This window comes from Cydia fagiglandana, chromosome 10, assembly GCF_963556715.1.
Source record: "Cydia fagiglandana chromosome 10, ilCydFagi1.1, whole genome shotgun sequence".
NCBI classification, from domain to species: Eukaryota; Metazoa; Arthropoda; class Insecta; order Lepidoptera; family Tortricidae; genus Cydia; species Cydia fagiglandana.
In genome coordinates, this window is record NC_085941.1 from 17550757 (window position 1) to 17566752 (window position 15996).

The following is a 15996-nucleotide window of genomic DNA, read 5'->3' on the forward strand; positions in this document are numbered from 1 at the left end:
GGTTTACTCATGGCCACAGACTAGCCGAGGCGTAGACGTGGCCTACGATGGAGCGAGCTCGCCCAGAAGGTGCCTGTTCACTCTTGATTTGAAGGTTGCCGGGTTATAAGAGCACGGAAATATAGACGCCGGCAAGGAATTCCATTCCTTGGCAGTGCGCATAAGGAAAGTAGAAGCAAAGCGCTTAGTGCGAATTGGCGGAATATCTACCAAGTAAGGATGGAAACCGGCCGTGCGTCTAAAAGTCCGATGGTAGAATGGGGACGGTGGAATGAGCTCGTGTAGCTCTTGGGCACACTCCCCGAAGTGCAACCTGTAGAATACCGACAGGCTGGCGACTTTCCGCCGATGGGCCAAAGTCTGAAGCTTAGCCGTTAGCTTCTTGTCGCCAATATATTCTAATTCAAACTTTTTTGAAAATATCGATATGAACAGCACTGGCCAAACTGTGGTATCATTTGTGCACATTGACCTGTCAATTTAGTTCGCGAGATTCTGGAGGCAACTGTAGTTACATACGCAGACAGATACACAAGTAAAACTTATATTATAACACTCCCTTTTCTTTTAAAACCTACACAGGAATAAACACAAAAGCAAGTTTATAATACAGGGTGTTTGGTCCATCGTTTGCCAAATTAAAATGGCGGATAAGTGGGGTAGTTTCTTATCTTTTCACGCCCTTTAAAAAATGTTTGGGCCCACGAGATTTTTATTTTGGTTTTTTTGTTGTTTTTGAAAAATCTTCAGGGCCGACTTGTTTAAACTTAAATAAAAAAAAGTAAGTGATAGAGAGATGCAACGTTTATTGCGTCGTGATGTCTCAAAGTCAAAATTACTGACATTTTACCTCTAGTTTTTTTTTTATTAACCCTCAAATGTTTTGCAACATGTAAAAATTTACACCAAAGTCATTTTGATTTTCAATTAAAAAAAACAAAAAGAGACCACGTTCTTAAAATTACTTTACAAAATTCTGTGTTCTGTTCTCTTTCTAATGATGTACAATAATCCCAAAAAAACTTTCATGAACATCATTTTTTCCTCATGTTTTGTAACGGACGCAACAGGCAAAAATTATCGACGCCTAAACATTGACGCTGTAATCTCCTTTGAAATCCCCTTTGCCTATCCACACGCGGGTTTTCTTTCAGCGATGAGGTTTGCTGGTTGTGAAGGTTTAAAACTTAACTTTCGTAAATTTAGTGGAAGGTGCTATCTCCCTCTTACATAGCACAAAAGCTGTTAGGTTCGCGTCGCGTCCATAGTTAATTTGTGTTTGGTTTTGTCTATCAAATTGTAATTAAATGTGAACGCGCCTTATAAAACAATTTTTTTTTAATAAGGTGCGTTCTCTTATGTCATCTTATGTCGGTAGTCTGCCGTGGTTGTTACACTTTTTAGTATAACACTCCTTTTTCGCGTTGAGGGCCTAGGTTTTATTATACCTATTGTTGTCTAAACGTGTCTTAATTCTTTTTTTCAGGCTGGTGTCCGTCTAGTCCACTTCATAGACTACGTGTGGGTGGGGTCGTGGGTGGCGTGCGCCGTGCAGGTGGCGCTGACGGTGGGCGTGTTCGTGGTCCGCGGGCGGCCGTACTCCGCCGACAAGGTGGTCACCGCGCTCTACTCCGCGCGCACCACCACCGAGACCGCTCTGGCCACCTTGCTCAGCTTCACTTGGACCGTGGCTTTGCCCGTTCTGCTTTGTGTAAGTAACTGACACAATCACAATTTCCTATTCTGAATAGAAAGTTATTAAGAGTGACAGAGACAGCAGAATTGCTCGGAACTCGTGCTAGTTAAGAGTGACAGAGACTGCACTATGTGTTGGGATAGGTCTAGTCCAGAGCTCGAGGACCGAGATCGCTCTGGCCACCTTACTCAGCTTCACTTGGACCGTGGCCTTGCCCGTTCTGCTTTGTATAAGTAAACCATACATTAAATCGCACTTGGTCAGGCGTGGCTCACTCCGCGATTTCGTCGCGTCGCTACAAGTACATGCGGCCCACACCAGTTTTGGTGTCTAGCAGTAGTAGTTGCCGCGCACCGCTACGGAACGGACACCTATTCGCGCTTGCGCCACCTTGCGGTCATATCTGTGTAATAGACGCGTTTTGTTAGAGTATGATCCACTTTTGTAGTTACATATTTAAATCAATTGTAGCGAATTAAGCAATATAGTGCAGCAGTGTACTTTTATTAGTGAGTGAACCTTCTGTTCTGTGTGTAGTGGGTAGTATTTATTCTGTCACTTAGTGGACTACATGGGCACAAGGTCGCCATGCGATGTAGCGAATTTGTGTGATGTTCACCGCCAGTTTTGTGACGATTACCAACCGGCCGTTAATGGTACACAGTTAAGTAAACCTAGTAAGCGATTATGGTAGTCTATGGACGCTTGCTTCTAGGAGTGTCACATAATGCGCGTCACCGTCCTCTTAAAAACCGTCTAATGGCAAAAATATACGAGATAGACTTCACATGGACTTAGATGATTAGTTATTTGAGATTTAAATAACAAAAGTAAATATGTAATGAATTGTATTTCTTTTTCAGGCTCTCAGTGTTATGGACTTCCGATGCGGGCAGCAGCGGCAGCTCTACAGCTGGAGGAAACCCGCGGGGTAAACATTACAATTTTTGTTAATATTTGTGAATATCTCGTTTCTTCGATAAGTCTAAGTTTCTATGCTAAGGGCATAAGTCTGCTCCCTTGTAAATAACCGTTATTAGTGGCGTCGCGTGGACTAATCTAGCTGTGGGCAAGTCGTAACTGAGGGACCTTTTTCTTTCATTCTGTATTCCTGGGGTAATAAAAAGGATTGGATTCCGTGAGGTCTCTCCTTAAGTGGCGAGTAGGCGACTGGCCGCTTCGCTTACACCTAGCTACGCCATTGACTGTTATGTATACTGCCCTGCTAAACCAATTAGCGGTATCTCAAATAAAAATTTAATGCAAACATATACCGGGTGTGGCCTGTAATATGAGCAAATAATTGAAACATAGATTGTACTCCTCAAACGGTGACACTTTTGTTCAACAACTTTTAAAGATTAGAAGAAACGCCCTATTTTTCATATAAAATAAATATTATCTTCAATGGACGCCATCGCCACGCCATATTATTGTGATTGACATTGCTTGTCATGCCTTAAACATAACAAAATTTGCAATACATTATGTCTTAGAATAAACTTTAAAGTGTATTAAAAATCAAACCACCAGTTATTTTTAAAAGTCGCTGAATTAATTTTGGTCAGTATGAGGAGTACAGCCTACAGTTTAATTTTTTGCTCATATTACAGTCCACACCCGGTATATGCCATAGGAGACCAGTATATATGTAGAGCTTTCTGAAATATATGTCCTACTTCTGACTAGTTTTTATCTGTGTGCAGGTACTGGCCAGTGTGGGCTCGACAGACGGCGGTGGCGTTACAACAAGGAGCTCTACTCTGTGTTCCTGCCGCTGCCTTCGTACAAACGTGGAGATATATGAGCAAAGGCCCGCCCGATATTTTAGACGTAAGCATTTTTACTTTTTTATATTGTTGGTTGGTGGACCTGGGTATGTCCTTAAACTACGTCCAGGACCCGGGTATGTCCTTAAACCACGTCCAAGCCCACCGGTGGACGGGCAGCAGCGTCCCTCAAATTCGGTGTACTCGACTGCGATCGCCAACCCGCCTGCCAAGCGTGGCGATTATGGCATTCACCCCCCAAAAAGGGGGAGGCCTATGTTCAGCAGTGGACGTCTTATGGCTGAGATGATGATGATGATGATGATGATATTGTTGGTTCAATCAAACCTAAACCCGCCTGATGGAAAGCGGTCACCACAGCCGTTGGACGCCTGCAATCCTGGAGATGTGACATGCAGGTTATCGAACCTTTAGACACAGGGCGGACACGCCATACATCAAAACTCGTTTGCGTGTATATGTGTCAACGGCACGTCTGTACACGCGTCATTGTGTGAGTAAGTCGCTTAGGGCTACTATTTACATGTTTTTGAGTTCACGGAGCGTTATCGTTGTACTCGTAACGTAAATATCAAACATTTTTATTCCTAAAATTAAAGAAACAAACATAATTTACAAGATGGTATTTTCTTCTAGATCCTTGCTATAATAAACTGTTCTATTCACAGGTCACAGCTAATATTACTTGAACGTATATGCGAACTCACCCGTAACCCGTAAAGGCCGTAAAATATTACGTAAAGTATGGTGCGGCAATAAATTACCAAAAATGTCAATGTCGAATTGTCGATACACAATTAGCGTGGACTAAATATAAATAATTACAAAACGCTACTTTTTAATATATGTATAATAAAAATAAATGTTCTTTATTTCGTGAATTTGAAAAACAACCATACATCGCAAAATACATCGGCATTTTGAACGTTGCGTCATCGCGCCGCGGCGTTGCTAGCCGAACTGAGAGTATGTCAGGAGTCCGTCAGAACTCAGTCGCGGGGCGCGGTAATCCGAGTCGGGGCGGGGCGGTGCGTGTCCGTTCTGTATGATAATACTATTACTTATTCTGTGCTTTAGAGCAGCGGTCGGCAACCTTTTAGCAGTCAAAGGCCACATAGTAGTTAACGAAGTTGACGCGGGTCTCACTTTGGTAATATTTATGACTTTATCAGACATTATCGTTTGTCAATATTACATGCAAACTAAGGTTGCCTCCAGAAACTCGCGAACTAAATTGACAGGTCAATGTGCACAAATGATACCACAGTTTGGCCAGTGCTGTTCATATCGATATTTTCAAAAACGTTTGGATTAGAGAATATCGCGAGAATTCACCGCTAGCGGCGCTACTGTTGCGCGGTCAATTAAAAAGTATCTTTAAGTATATTTAAGTAATTTAAATAATTTTACAAATGTTACTTGGTATTTCGATAATTGTCCAATTTTATAGTAATAGATACAAGGATATTGGATAAACATATTGTAGTTAATTATATAAATATTTTATTATATTTATTTTATTTCATTTGTTAGGAAAACTTACAGCTAGAGTAACAAGTTGTAGGTGATAACATAAAAACCGTGATCTTGGCTCAAAATACAAATAGCCTTATTTATATATTCGCCCAGACGGCTAAATAAGATAAGATTTCTCATTTATTTTGTGTGGTGTGGACGTAAAAATTAAAACGTTAGGGACGTTGGAAACTGGACATTCAAGTTGACAATTAGGTCAGAATTTAAATACAATTAGACCAAAAAAAGTCTGTATCGATTTTAATAGCCCACGCAGTGCAAGTATTATTTTAAACGTCAAAATTCTATGAAATTATGAGGTATAAATAACAGTTGCACTGCGTGGGCTATCAAAATCGCTGCAGACTTTTCTTGGTCTAACTTTAATTATCGTTCAATCTCATCAACCGGTCACATTGTATAAAATTAAATCACCAATTTTAGATTTATGGCGACAACCGCGAGCTCTTGATATAAACAACTTGCCCCCAAACCTGCATATTAAGAGCCAACAGGAGTGGTCATCTCTCCATACAAACGTATACTCGACTGTTTTCTCCGTGGGTTTTGATGCTAGAGCAATGATTTTTTCAACACAGATTAATATGGTCAATATCTATCGGACCGTTTTACTTTTTTGATATTTTTGTTTTTTAAGGCGCTAGAGCCTTTCAAAAATGGCCAAAATGGGCTCATTGACTATGGCGCAATGAGAGGCGTAGTATTCAAAACTGATGTCAACTAGCCAAAAAAGCAAAACGGTCTGGCACAGAAAATTTCATAATCATTTAGATTTACAAATTTGGTAATGACTGGTTAAGTTTTGGAGGAAACAGTCGAGTACGAAACCTCGATTTTTGAGATTTTTACGCAGGATTTTTCGCCTTGTCCTTATCGCACTAGTTTAGGAGCCACTTCCGTTAGCGAGATGGGTATATTTACCTAAAATATTTAAAACTCAGGTCCTGTTTCGTCTTAACATTGAAATTTGTTAGTTTCACATCCGCACCTCTTGATTTGATTGGTAACGTCACAATCTTACAATCGAATCAACCACTTTTCTCGTCACATTCATACAAATCGAAATCGTTTGTGACCCCTTTATAATTATCACATGGGTAGTAGGTGCATCTTACTTATCGATATCATTTTATCGACATATACCCCTGACTATTTTTTCTTTGCTATTCCTGGTATCATTTTATTTGTCAAACTCATGTCAATTCAGTTCGCGAGTTTCTGGAGGCAACTGTAGCCAGGGAGGTTCGTGGGCCGCCTGTTGCCGACCGCTGGTTTAGAGAAGTATATAAAGTATAATTAGGGTCGGTTGCACCAAACTGTTCGTATCGTTAAAGAGTTTGCTAAATTTTTATGTATGGAAAGTTTCATATTAAAGCGCCGGGGCGCGCCTGACGCGGCTGACGTTGATCAGTCTGTCAAATGTGGTTGGTGCAACTGGCCCTTAGTGTTTGTAAGTGAAACTAGTGAAATGATTGTGTAGATTATATTTGTTTAGTTAATTTAATCTGGTAAGATGTGTAAAGGGATACTAAAATGAATAAATAATTTGATTTCATGCTGCTAGGAATATGAAGAGTATAGGAGTGCGAATAGTGAATGCTTGGAGGAGCTGGTAAGGATAATTATATTGATAATGTTTATTATGGAAATTTACGTTATTTATAATATAATTGAATGTTTCATTGTAGTGAAATTATGAAGCTTGTAAGTCAGCTGGGATGCATGTAGGATTGAAATACGATTGTTTGATTGTGGTTAAAAGTTATAAGTCGGGTTTTGTATACGATTGAGGGGTTATAGGCGTTTGAGAATGGTGCGTCGTGTGGGGCTGGGGGTTGAGATCGGATTCTGTTTATTGCGGTTTGACCTATTTGCAGGAGTGTTTCTAATATATATTATGATCATTTTTTTTAGGGGTCCGGAGCTAAAATGTCAAAAACGGATATTTTACAATTTTGTAAAGTTCGCTTGTTGCAGTTGTTTTATTTTATTGACATGACTTGTTTATTTTGAGTCGTATTAATAGTGTTTTTCATTTCTCATGCTCAAAAAGTGCACCTTTATGTCGTGCGTAGACGACATAAAATCGCATTTTATGCTCTAGAGCATAAAAGTAAAATTTTCTTCTAAGACTAAGGTAATCGGTCTCAACAGCCAAACAGTTAAAACATATTGTGTAACTTTACCGAGCAATAAAATTGTGTAAATGACAAAACTTGTTATATTATTTTATTTTTGCTACAATTTATTAGAAATCCGTATTTTCTGTCATTAAATTTAGTAAATCACATAAAATAGGAGTCCATTATCGTTCAAAATGCTCCGAAATGTTTGACTTGGCAGAAAACCGAGCGTCTGAAACTCTGATCACATGTTGAAAATTAAAAAAAATAATTAAAAAGTTAGTTGGCGGGAATCGGTTATGTATTATGTTCTTTCGCTTTACGACAATTTCGTGGTGCAAATTGTCGTGAAAAATATAATTATTTTCCTCGCAATCAAAGTGAAAAGCGGAGTGTACAACAAGGGCATAAATGTCCATTTTTAACCTCGTCTACTATTTTGGTTTTCGCTTCGCTCAGACCAGAAAATTGCCTCGGGTAATAATGGGTCACTTTATGCCCTTGTGCAATCTACTATTGTTGTTCTAGCGTATTCAGAACCTGTACCGGCCGTCTCTCGGCGGCGGCGGCGGGGGCGGCGGCGGGGGCGGCGCGCCGTCCCCCCCGCCCGCGCGCGCCGCGCCGGCGCCCGCGCCCGCGCCCGACCCGCCGCCCAAGTACACGCCGCCACCATCTTATTCCACCGCTACTGGCGCGAGGCTGCTCAACACCATACGCCGCAGCTTCCGCACGCTCAGAAGGTATGTATACTACCATTACTACTTATACACTCCGCCTCTCGGCGCACCCGGCGACAAGCCCCATCTGGGAACATATGCCCAAATTATTATTGTTGTATATATATAAGAGTTGTATTAAATAAGCATTCCCCTAGTATCAGGCAGCAGTGATACTAGTACTGGCAGAAGGCCGAAGAAATGGATTCCGGAAGGGCTTCTGTAACCAGATATCAGAGGGCGACAAGTTGGCTTCTGAACTGCGGTGCGGAAAGCAAATGAGGATACTACCGCACTTAACTTCCTCAAATATGGAGTAATGGGTATGACAAACAATGATAATATGGTTCTTGACAACGGGCTTCCACGAAGTAACATGCCGTGGCGGTCCGAGTCCGGCAGGCTCAGACGCAAGGCTGAATCGGTCGTCATCCTGCGAAATCCTTGCCAGATAGGGACGTGGAATGTGAGGACGATGTTAGTGGATGGAAAAATTGAAGAAATGAAGATGGAGATGGAAAGATTAAATATAGATATTCTAGGATTAAGCGAAGTAAGATGGGGAGGAAGTGGAGATTATTGGGATGGAGATTATAGAATTATATACACTGGAGAGATACAAGGTGCTAATGGAACTGCAATAGTATTAAACAAAAAATGGGGCCAACTAGTAGATAACACTATTCATCACAGTGACCGAATAACTTCCGTAAAGATTAAAGCTCAACCCGTAGATATAGTAATAGTGCAAGTGTACATGCCCACGGGCAGCCATGGTGATGATGAAATTGAAGAAATGTATAATTCTCTAGACTCAATATTAGACGCTGTGAAAGAAAAAGATAATCTCATAGTAATGGGGGATTTCAATGCAGTAGTGGGAGAGGGAGAAGAAGATAATATAGTTGGAAAATTTGGGTTGGGAAAGAGAAACACCAGAGGGGATAGAATGGTACAGTTTTGTAAAGAAAATAGTTTAGTTATCACCAATACTTGTTTTGAGCTACCAAAAAGACGGCTATACACATGGAAAATGCCCGGGGACATTGGACGTTATCAATTGGACTTTATATTAGTTAAATCAGCATTTAGACACCAAGTGACATCTTGCAAAACACTGCCAGGAGCCGATCTCAACGCAGACCATAATTTATTACTAAGTAAACATATGTTTCAAGGCAGAAAACAAAATAAGAGACACAAACCAAAGAAACTTGATCTCAAGAAACTTAATGATAAGGATAGCAATATTAGAGTGCAATTTAGTAATAAAGTAGGTAATAAACTAGATGAATATAAGAATAAAACAGATATGTATGATAATGTTAGTGTCAATGATAAGTGGGGAATAGTGAGAGACATTTTAACATCCTCAGCCGACGAATGTTTGAAAATGCAGAAAATTGTACCAAGGAAACACTGGCTCACCCAGGAAGTTATAGATTTGATGATTGAAAGAAGAAAACTCCGGAATAAATGCGATGAAAATAGTGTGAATGAATATAAAAGACTATCCAATAAAATTACAAGTAAATGCCGAGAGTGTAAGGAGAAGGATACATTAAATATTTGCGAAACAATTGATGAATATATGCGAAAAGGTCAGATGGACAAAGCATATAATATGATTAGATCTCTAAATAAAAAACACACTACAAGAAGTAATACTATTTTAGACGAACAGGGTAATGTTTTAATAAACAACGGTGATATAGTCAAAAGATGGAAAAGGTACATAGAAGAACTTTACAAGGGGGAGGGATTGAACGAAGATGATATAGAAGAAGAGGAATTAGTAGAAAAGGAAGAGTTAGGTCCAGCTATCCTGAAAGAAGAGTTTGTCAAAGCCTTGAATAGTATCCAAAATGGCAAAGCAGCGGGGGCCGATCGTGTATATATAGAAATGATCAAATACGTTGTATGTGAACCCATGACACAAGAAATTTTCAAATTAATAGAGAACATTTATATCACAGGACAATTACCAACAGATTTTCTAATTACTAAAACAGTTGCACTGCCCAAAAAACTTAACACCCTTAAGTGTGAAGAGCATCGGACGTTAAGTCTCATTTCACAAGCTTCAAAAATTCTAGTTAAAATCATTCAGAACAGATTACGACCAATAGCTGAAAACCATCTGGGACCGGATCAATATGGGTTCAGACAAAATAAAGGGACCAGAGAGGCCATTTCAGCACTTAGACTAGTAGTAGACAGGCGACTAGATCTCAACCTAGACACTCACATAGCTTTTATAGATTTAGAGAAGGCTTTCGACAAGGTCAACTGGAAAAAAATGATGGGTATCCTCCGTGATGTTGGACTCGATTACAGAGATAGAAAGATTATATTCCAACTATACAAAAACCAAGAGTCAATCATCGAAATAGAAGAAGAGAGAGAGAAAGCCAAAATAAACCAAGGAGTAAGACAGGGGTGTCCACTCTCACCGCTAATATTCAACATTTTCATAGAACATGCCATTCAAGAAATAGCAGAGTCAGATTTAGGAGGAGTTACATTTAATGGGGAGAAAATTCAATTTATCCGATTTGCTGACGACATTGCGGCTTTTGCCGAAACTAACTCCAAACTACAGTTATTAGTTTCAAAAATGAATGATATTTTCACACAATTCGGACTCAAAATAAACTGTAAGAAAACCAAAATTCTGACCATCTCTAAACACCAATCTTTACACAATCCAATATTACTACAGAACACAGCAATAGAACAAGTCCAACAATATAAATACCTAGGAAGTATTATTACCAATGACTCCAGATGCACGGCGGACATCAAGCAGAGGATCGCAATGGCTAAAAAAGCATTCAATAGCAAAAAACACCTGCTCAAAGCACACATCTCGAAGAATGTCAAAAAACGCTTAGTTAAGGTGTATATCTGGAGCATCGCTTTATATGCGTGTGAGACGTGGACGCTAACACAACGGGACAGAGAGCGATTGGAGGCCTTTGAAATGTGGTGTTGGCGGAGGATGCTAAGGATTAGCTGGACAGAAAGGAAGACGAACGAAGAGGTCCTGAGCATGGCAGGAGAGAAGAGATGCCTGTTAGACACAATAGCTAACAGAAGGGGCAAGATGGTTGGCCACTTGATACGGCACGACAGATTCTTTTTAAACATCCTGGAGGGCAAGATTGAGGGGAAAAGAGGCAGAGGAAGGCCCAGGCTCACATATCTCAGCCAAATAAAAGAAAAAGTTTCTGTCGTGTCGTACGAGGGAGTTAAAAGGCTGGCCCAGCAAAAAGAAGAGTGGCGATTACTCCACCGACAAGAGCATAGCTCTTAAATACTGATGATGATGATATATAAGAGCGGGCAACTCGGCAGCAGTCTCCCGCCATTATGGACATGGATTCTGTCAATGTCATGTTCTGTTTCGGTATTCTAAAATAAAACATTTGTTATCGAATATTATCCGGTCGTATTAATTAATTACACCAAGTTAATTAGCGATACAACAATTATTATGAACGCATCCTTTTTAATTCATAACTTGATTGCTATAAAATTTTACAATTTTCTACCTTCTTCTTCTTCCTCGCGTTATCCCGGCATTTTGCCACGGCTCATGGGAGCCTGGGGTCCGCTTGACCACTAACAATTTTCTACCTAGCGTGAAAATTTAAATATTAAAAATTTTAAAAATTACAATTGCCTCTAAATTATTTCAACCTAAAACGACACATTTTAAAAATCCATAATGAACGTTTAGGCAAAATTTACGAAAAGCTATATTTTCGAAAACACATCCACAAAACCACAAAGCAAACTTGTATTCGTTTTAAAAACAACTATTTTCCTAATACTATTTATTAAAAATAATGAATTATTTTACTTAAAAACACATTAATGTATACATACTTACATATAAATACAGTGCATTTTATCTCCTTACGTTACGTTGTTATGTTACGTCCTATATTAACTAATGAAATCATATATGTAGTAATAATGTTAAAGAGTAAAACATTTAAAGCATTAATTTAAATATTTATTAATGTTTTACAGTGGTAATTTTATTTTATTTTGTAGCAAACTTTATTTAACTCCCATGCGTTGAAATTCTCGCAATACTCATAACTCCACTTTTCGAACCACCGACTACACTAACAATTAAATTTTGGAATCTTTCGCATGCTCGGGTAGCACGAGAACTCAAAATACAACTTTATTCTTGTAAAGCAAATAATTAAAGTTTTTGAATTGTTCCAGAATAACCTCCGCCCGCGCGCCATCCCCCTCACACGACGCGAGCGCCCCCATCACCCTGAGCGAGACGGTCGATCGGGCCTCCCCCCCGCACTACACCCCGCCCACCATCACCGTCTCACACGAAGCCCACTCTTCTAACTCCCTCTCTCTAACCAGAGACTACCTCCGACGATCCTTCGTCAGAAAAAGCGACTCTGCCAAAAGCATACGATCAAGTCTTAGAAGAAGTTTTAAATATGGCGGCGGGTTGACGACGAGTCATGAGCATTTGGTAAGGGATGCGGAACCGATTTCGAATACTGTGGCTATATCCGCCATGTTGGAGGCAGACGATCCGCCGAATGTTACGCGCAGTTTGGCCTCTGTTATATAGAAAACAAAACATTAAACTCTCTCTTCCAATTCTCTCTTACTAACTATGAAGACAACCTCCGACGATCCTTCGTCAGAAAAAGCGACTCGGCCAAAAGCATACGATCGAGTTTAAGAAGGAGTTTCAAGTATGGAGGAGGGTTAACCACAAATCATGAGCATTTGGTAAGGGATGCAGAACCGATTTCGAATACTGTGGCTATGTCCGCCATGTTAGAAGCAGAAGATCCGCCGAATGTCACGCGCAGCATAGCATCTGTTATATAAGAACACGTATGTCTCTGTATCTTAAAATGGCTCAAGGTCAAGCTAACTGGTAATACAATTTATGATGAAATCGACGAGTCATGAGTCATGATCATGAGCATTTGGTAAAAGATGCAGTGCCGATATCTAATACTGTGTCTGCCTTAAAGATAACTTGGGAATTCTCATCAATAACAGCCATGTTCCTTTTGTTTGTAAACTTTACAAATAATTCGTAATATGCAGACATCGTACATTTTCCAGCATTTTTGGTGCAGCAGAGTGGTGTTAACGGAATTGGTATAGATAATTTTAATTGAAATGGTAAATTAACGTTAATATTAACTTAATTAACGCTAATTAATCATTAGGGTTGACATTATTTATACCAATTCCGTTAACACCACTCCGCTGCACCAAAAATGCTGGAAAATGTACGATGTCTGGTAATATGGCAATGATGTAGGGTTGACGTCAAAGGTACATTCATATTGCTAACCCTTGCATTGTAGTACAGTAAAGATCATTAAAATATACTCATTACCTTATTTCTATGAATTAAGGTTGAGAATTGTATACATATGTGTGACAACATATTTTTGACGTTAACTGTACATTTGATATGGGTAAATATCGGTTTTCCTAGGATAGCGGTGCCGTCATATGCCGGCGGCCGTCTCTATACTAAATAATACGGCTAAATATGGATGTCGTAGTATTTGTATGGAGACGGCCGCTATATGACGGCACCGCTATCCTAGGAAACTAGAGCATAAGACTAGATTTTAGTATGGTCAGGACCAAGGATTGATGTTCGTTAGATGGGTGCTTAGTATCGATAGACTGCCCAGTGTATTAGCATAGAGAAATATAGTAAGGTACCAAAAAGACTATTATTCTCACAGTCGACATCTAGCATCGAGTAGGGGAATTTTCAGTACTACTACTTGACAATAGATGTAGCACCGACCGGAAAGTCTAAGGGCTCATTTAGACGATACGAGAACTCTCATGCGAATTTCATTGCATTGCGGGTTTTGATCGACGGGTTGAATTGGACGTAACTAACAGTCCGCAATGTAACTAAAATCGCATACGAGTTCGCGGCCGTCTAAATCAGCTCTAATGTTGTTGAGCATAAGACGTGTCGACTGTGAAAATATAATCTTTTGAGTACCAAAACTGATGTATGGAGTGAGCAATCTATGTATTTTTTTCTCTATGGTATTAGTAAGGATTAGCGAATGTAATAGGGCATTAGAATAAATTAAAGTGTGCTTACGAAATGTATAACGAAAGTATAGATAGTCGATTCTAAGATCTGAAATGATAGAGAATCTTTGGTAATCGAATTCTAAATGATAAGTTATGAATTGAGCAGTATTGTTTTATATTAAGTTTAGTTGTTCTGACTGTATGATTATTATACTTGCAATACCAACAGGCAACTGAGATCATAATGTTATCTCCTTTATCCTTGTTAAGACCAACCAAGAGTGAAAGAAACGGCATTATGATCTGACTTGCCACTTAGTTTAGCGGCAAGTATAGTGAAAAGTTTTAGTGTCAATGATCGTGTCAAAAAGTACGATTAATTTTGATTGAACCACGTACTTATTTTAAAGGTATCAATTTTACATTGTATATCGATTATTTAAATTACACATTCATCACTTTCATTTTAAATACAATATCTTATTTGAAGCGTATACTTTTATAAAAAAAAAACGCTCGGCCACCATTCTGCCAATGGCATATTACTACAGATACAATAAGATTACGTTGATAGTTAGGCTGAATTAAATTTTATTGTATCTATGGTCTTTTACTATTGGACGGATGATATTCGAATATCTTTTTTTTTACAATTATGGCCTGGGTGCGAATCCTAAGCCAAGTCTTTATTTTTATTCGAATATCAAAAGTATACGCCTTTCTATTTTGAGCCATGTTAATAGTTTTACAATTAAATATACTTCGGTAGCTTAAGACTGTATACATAATGAACTTGATAATAAATTCAGAGCTTAGTAACGATGTTTTAAGACTTGAAATTGTTAAGAATACTTGTGGCAGTTATTTTAGTGTAGTTTTTGTACTAGCAAATGTGTTCTCCGTAGGTTAAGTTGTTGAGTGCATGTTTATTGTATTGAATAAGATTTTTATGAATGTTTTTCGGTGTGAGGTTTCAGTAGGCGTTGAAACGGTCGAGTTTTTGGTACTTAAAGTGCGATTTAGCAAAACGTAGTGATAAGTTGATAGAGATCGAGGTAAGTCTGCGACGATTTTAATTAACACATTCAACACCAAGAACCCGATTGTCGGGTAAACTGTTCGTAGCGACTACGCGCTACATACGGCGAAACCGTGGCTACGCGCTACGAGCGTAACCCGTAGCACTTAGTGGTAATGAATGTGTTAATAGCACTCGCAGTGCAAGTGTTTATTATACGTCATATAATTTCATGTGCTATCAAAATCGCTGCAGACTTATCATGCTCTGGACATGGACTTCGTTGTAGCATCCAATGTTGCAAAGAATGTGGTTACATCGGTGACAATACATAGGATAAAAGCCTTCTAAGTCCCCGACTCATATTTGCTGTTTTGAATTTAAAAACTTATTCTTCAAAATATTTCAAAATATCATTTGAATTTATCCTTTTAAAAGGACATCGGGATTTAGGAGGTTTGATGTAGCAAGCACATCACAACGTATCGACCGGAGTTGTTATCTGTTACATAACTTTTTGATGTTAAACACCAAATAGTGTTAAAACTCTTTTAGCTAAATATTTTAAATTTTACTCACATTCACACCATTTGAAAGTTATGTAGCAATAGTCAGGTGATTTATATAAGTACAATGGATCTAAAGTTAGTGAGTTTATAGTTTTATTTTAGATTAGTTTAGCTTCGCGGCAGTTCCTTATTTGCATTTAACAGTGCTCGTTCAAATTATGCTCTTGGAAAATATTCTTAGTTCTAGTCACTAACATGCTTCCACCTTATTTTTACATTTTAGGAAACATCACATGGAGCCTTTATATAGCACCTTTTTTCTTTTTACATTCCTTTGTTGCAATATGTATTTACAAGTAAACAAAATATTAATAAGTAGAACAATAAGAATAATAAAAGTTTTTACTACAAATTTTCTTGTCTTTTTTCGACATCTTCCTCGCGCTATCCCGGCATTTTGCCACAGCTCATGGGAGCCTGGGGTCTGCTTCGCGTTTTTTTTCGACATGTATTTTGCGGAAACTACCCTAGTG

At 38.9% G+C, this 15996-nt stretch overlaps 1 protein-coding gene across 1 annotated transcript in view; it reads left to right on the top strand.

The window, feature by feature from the left end:
- Positions 1–15875, top strand: part of LOC134668011 (sodium-dependent transporter bedraggled) — a 41840-nt gene extending 25965 nt beyond the window's left edge. Inside the window, exons 10-15 of the mRNA XM_063525451.1 lie at positions 1487–1711; positions 2560–2627; positions 3403–3529; positions 7674–7885; positions 12104–13697; positions 13842–15875. Coding sequence (XP_063381521.1) covers positions 1487–1711; positions 2560–2627; positions 3403–3529; positions 7674–7885; positions 12104–12476 — 1005 coding nt within the window. The 3' untranslated portion in view covers positions 12477–13697; positions 13842–15875. The remainder of the gene's footprint in view (positions 1–1486; positions 1712–2559; positions 2628–3402; positions 3530–7673; positions 7886–12103; positions 13698–13841) is intronic.
- The last annotated feature ends 121 nt before the right edge of the window (positions 15876–15996 follow it).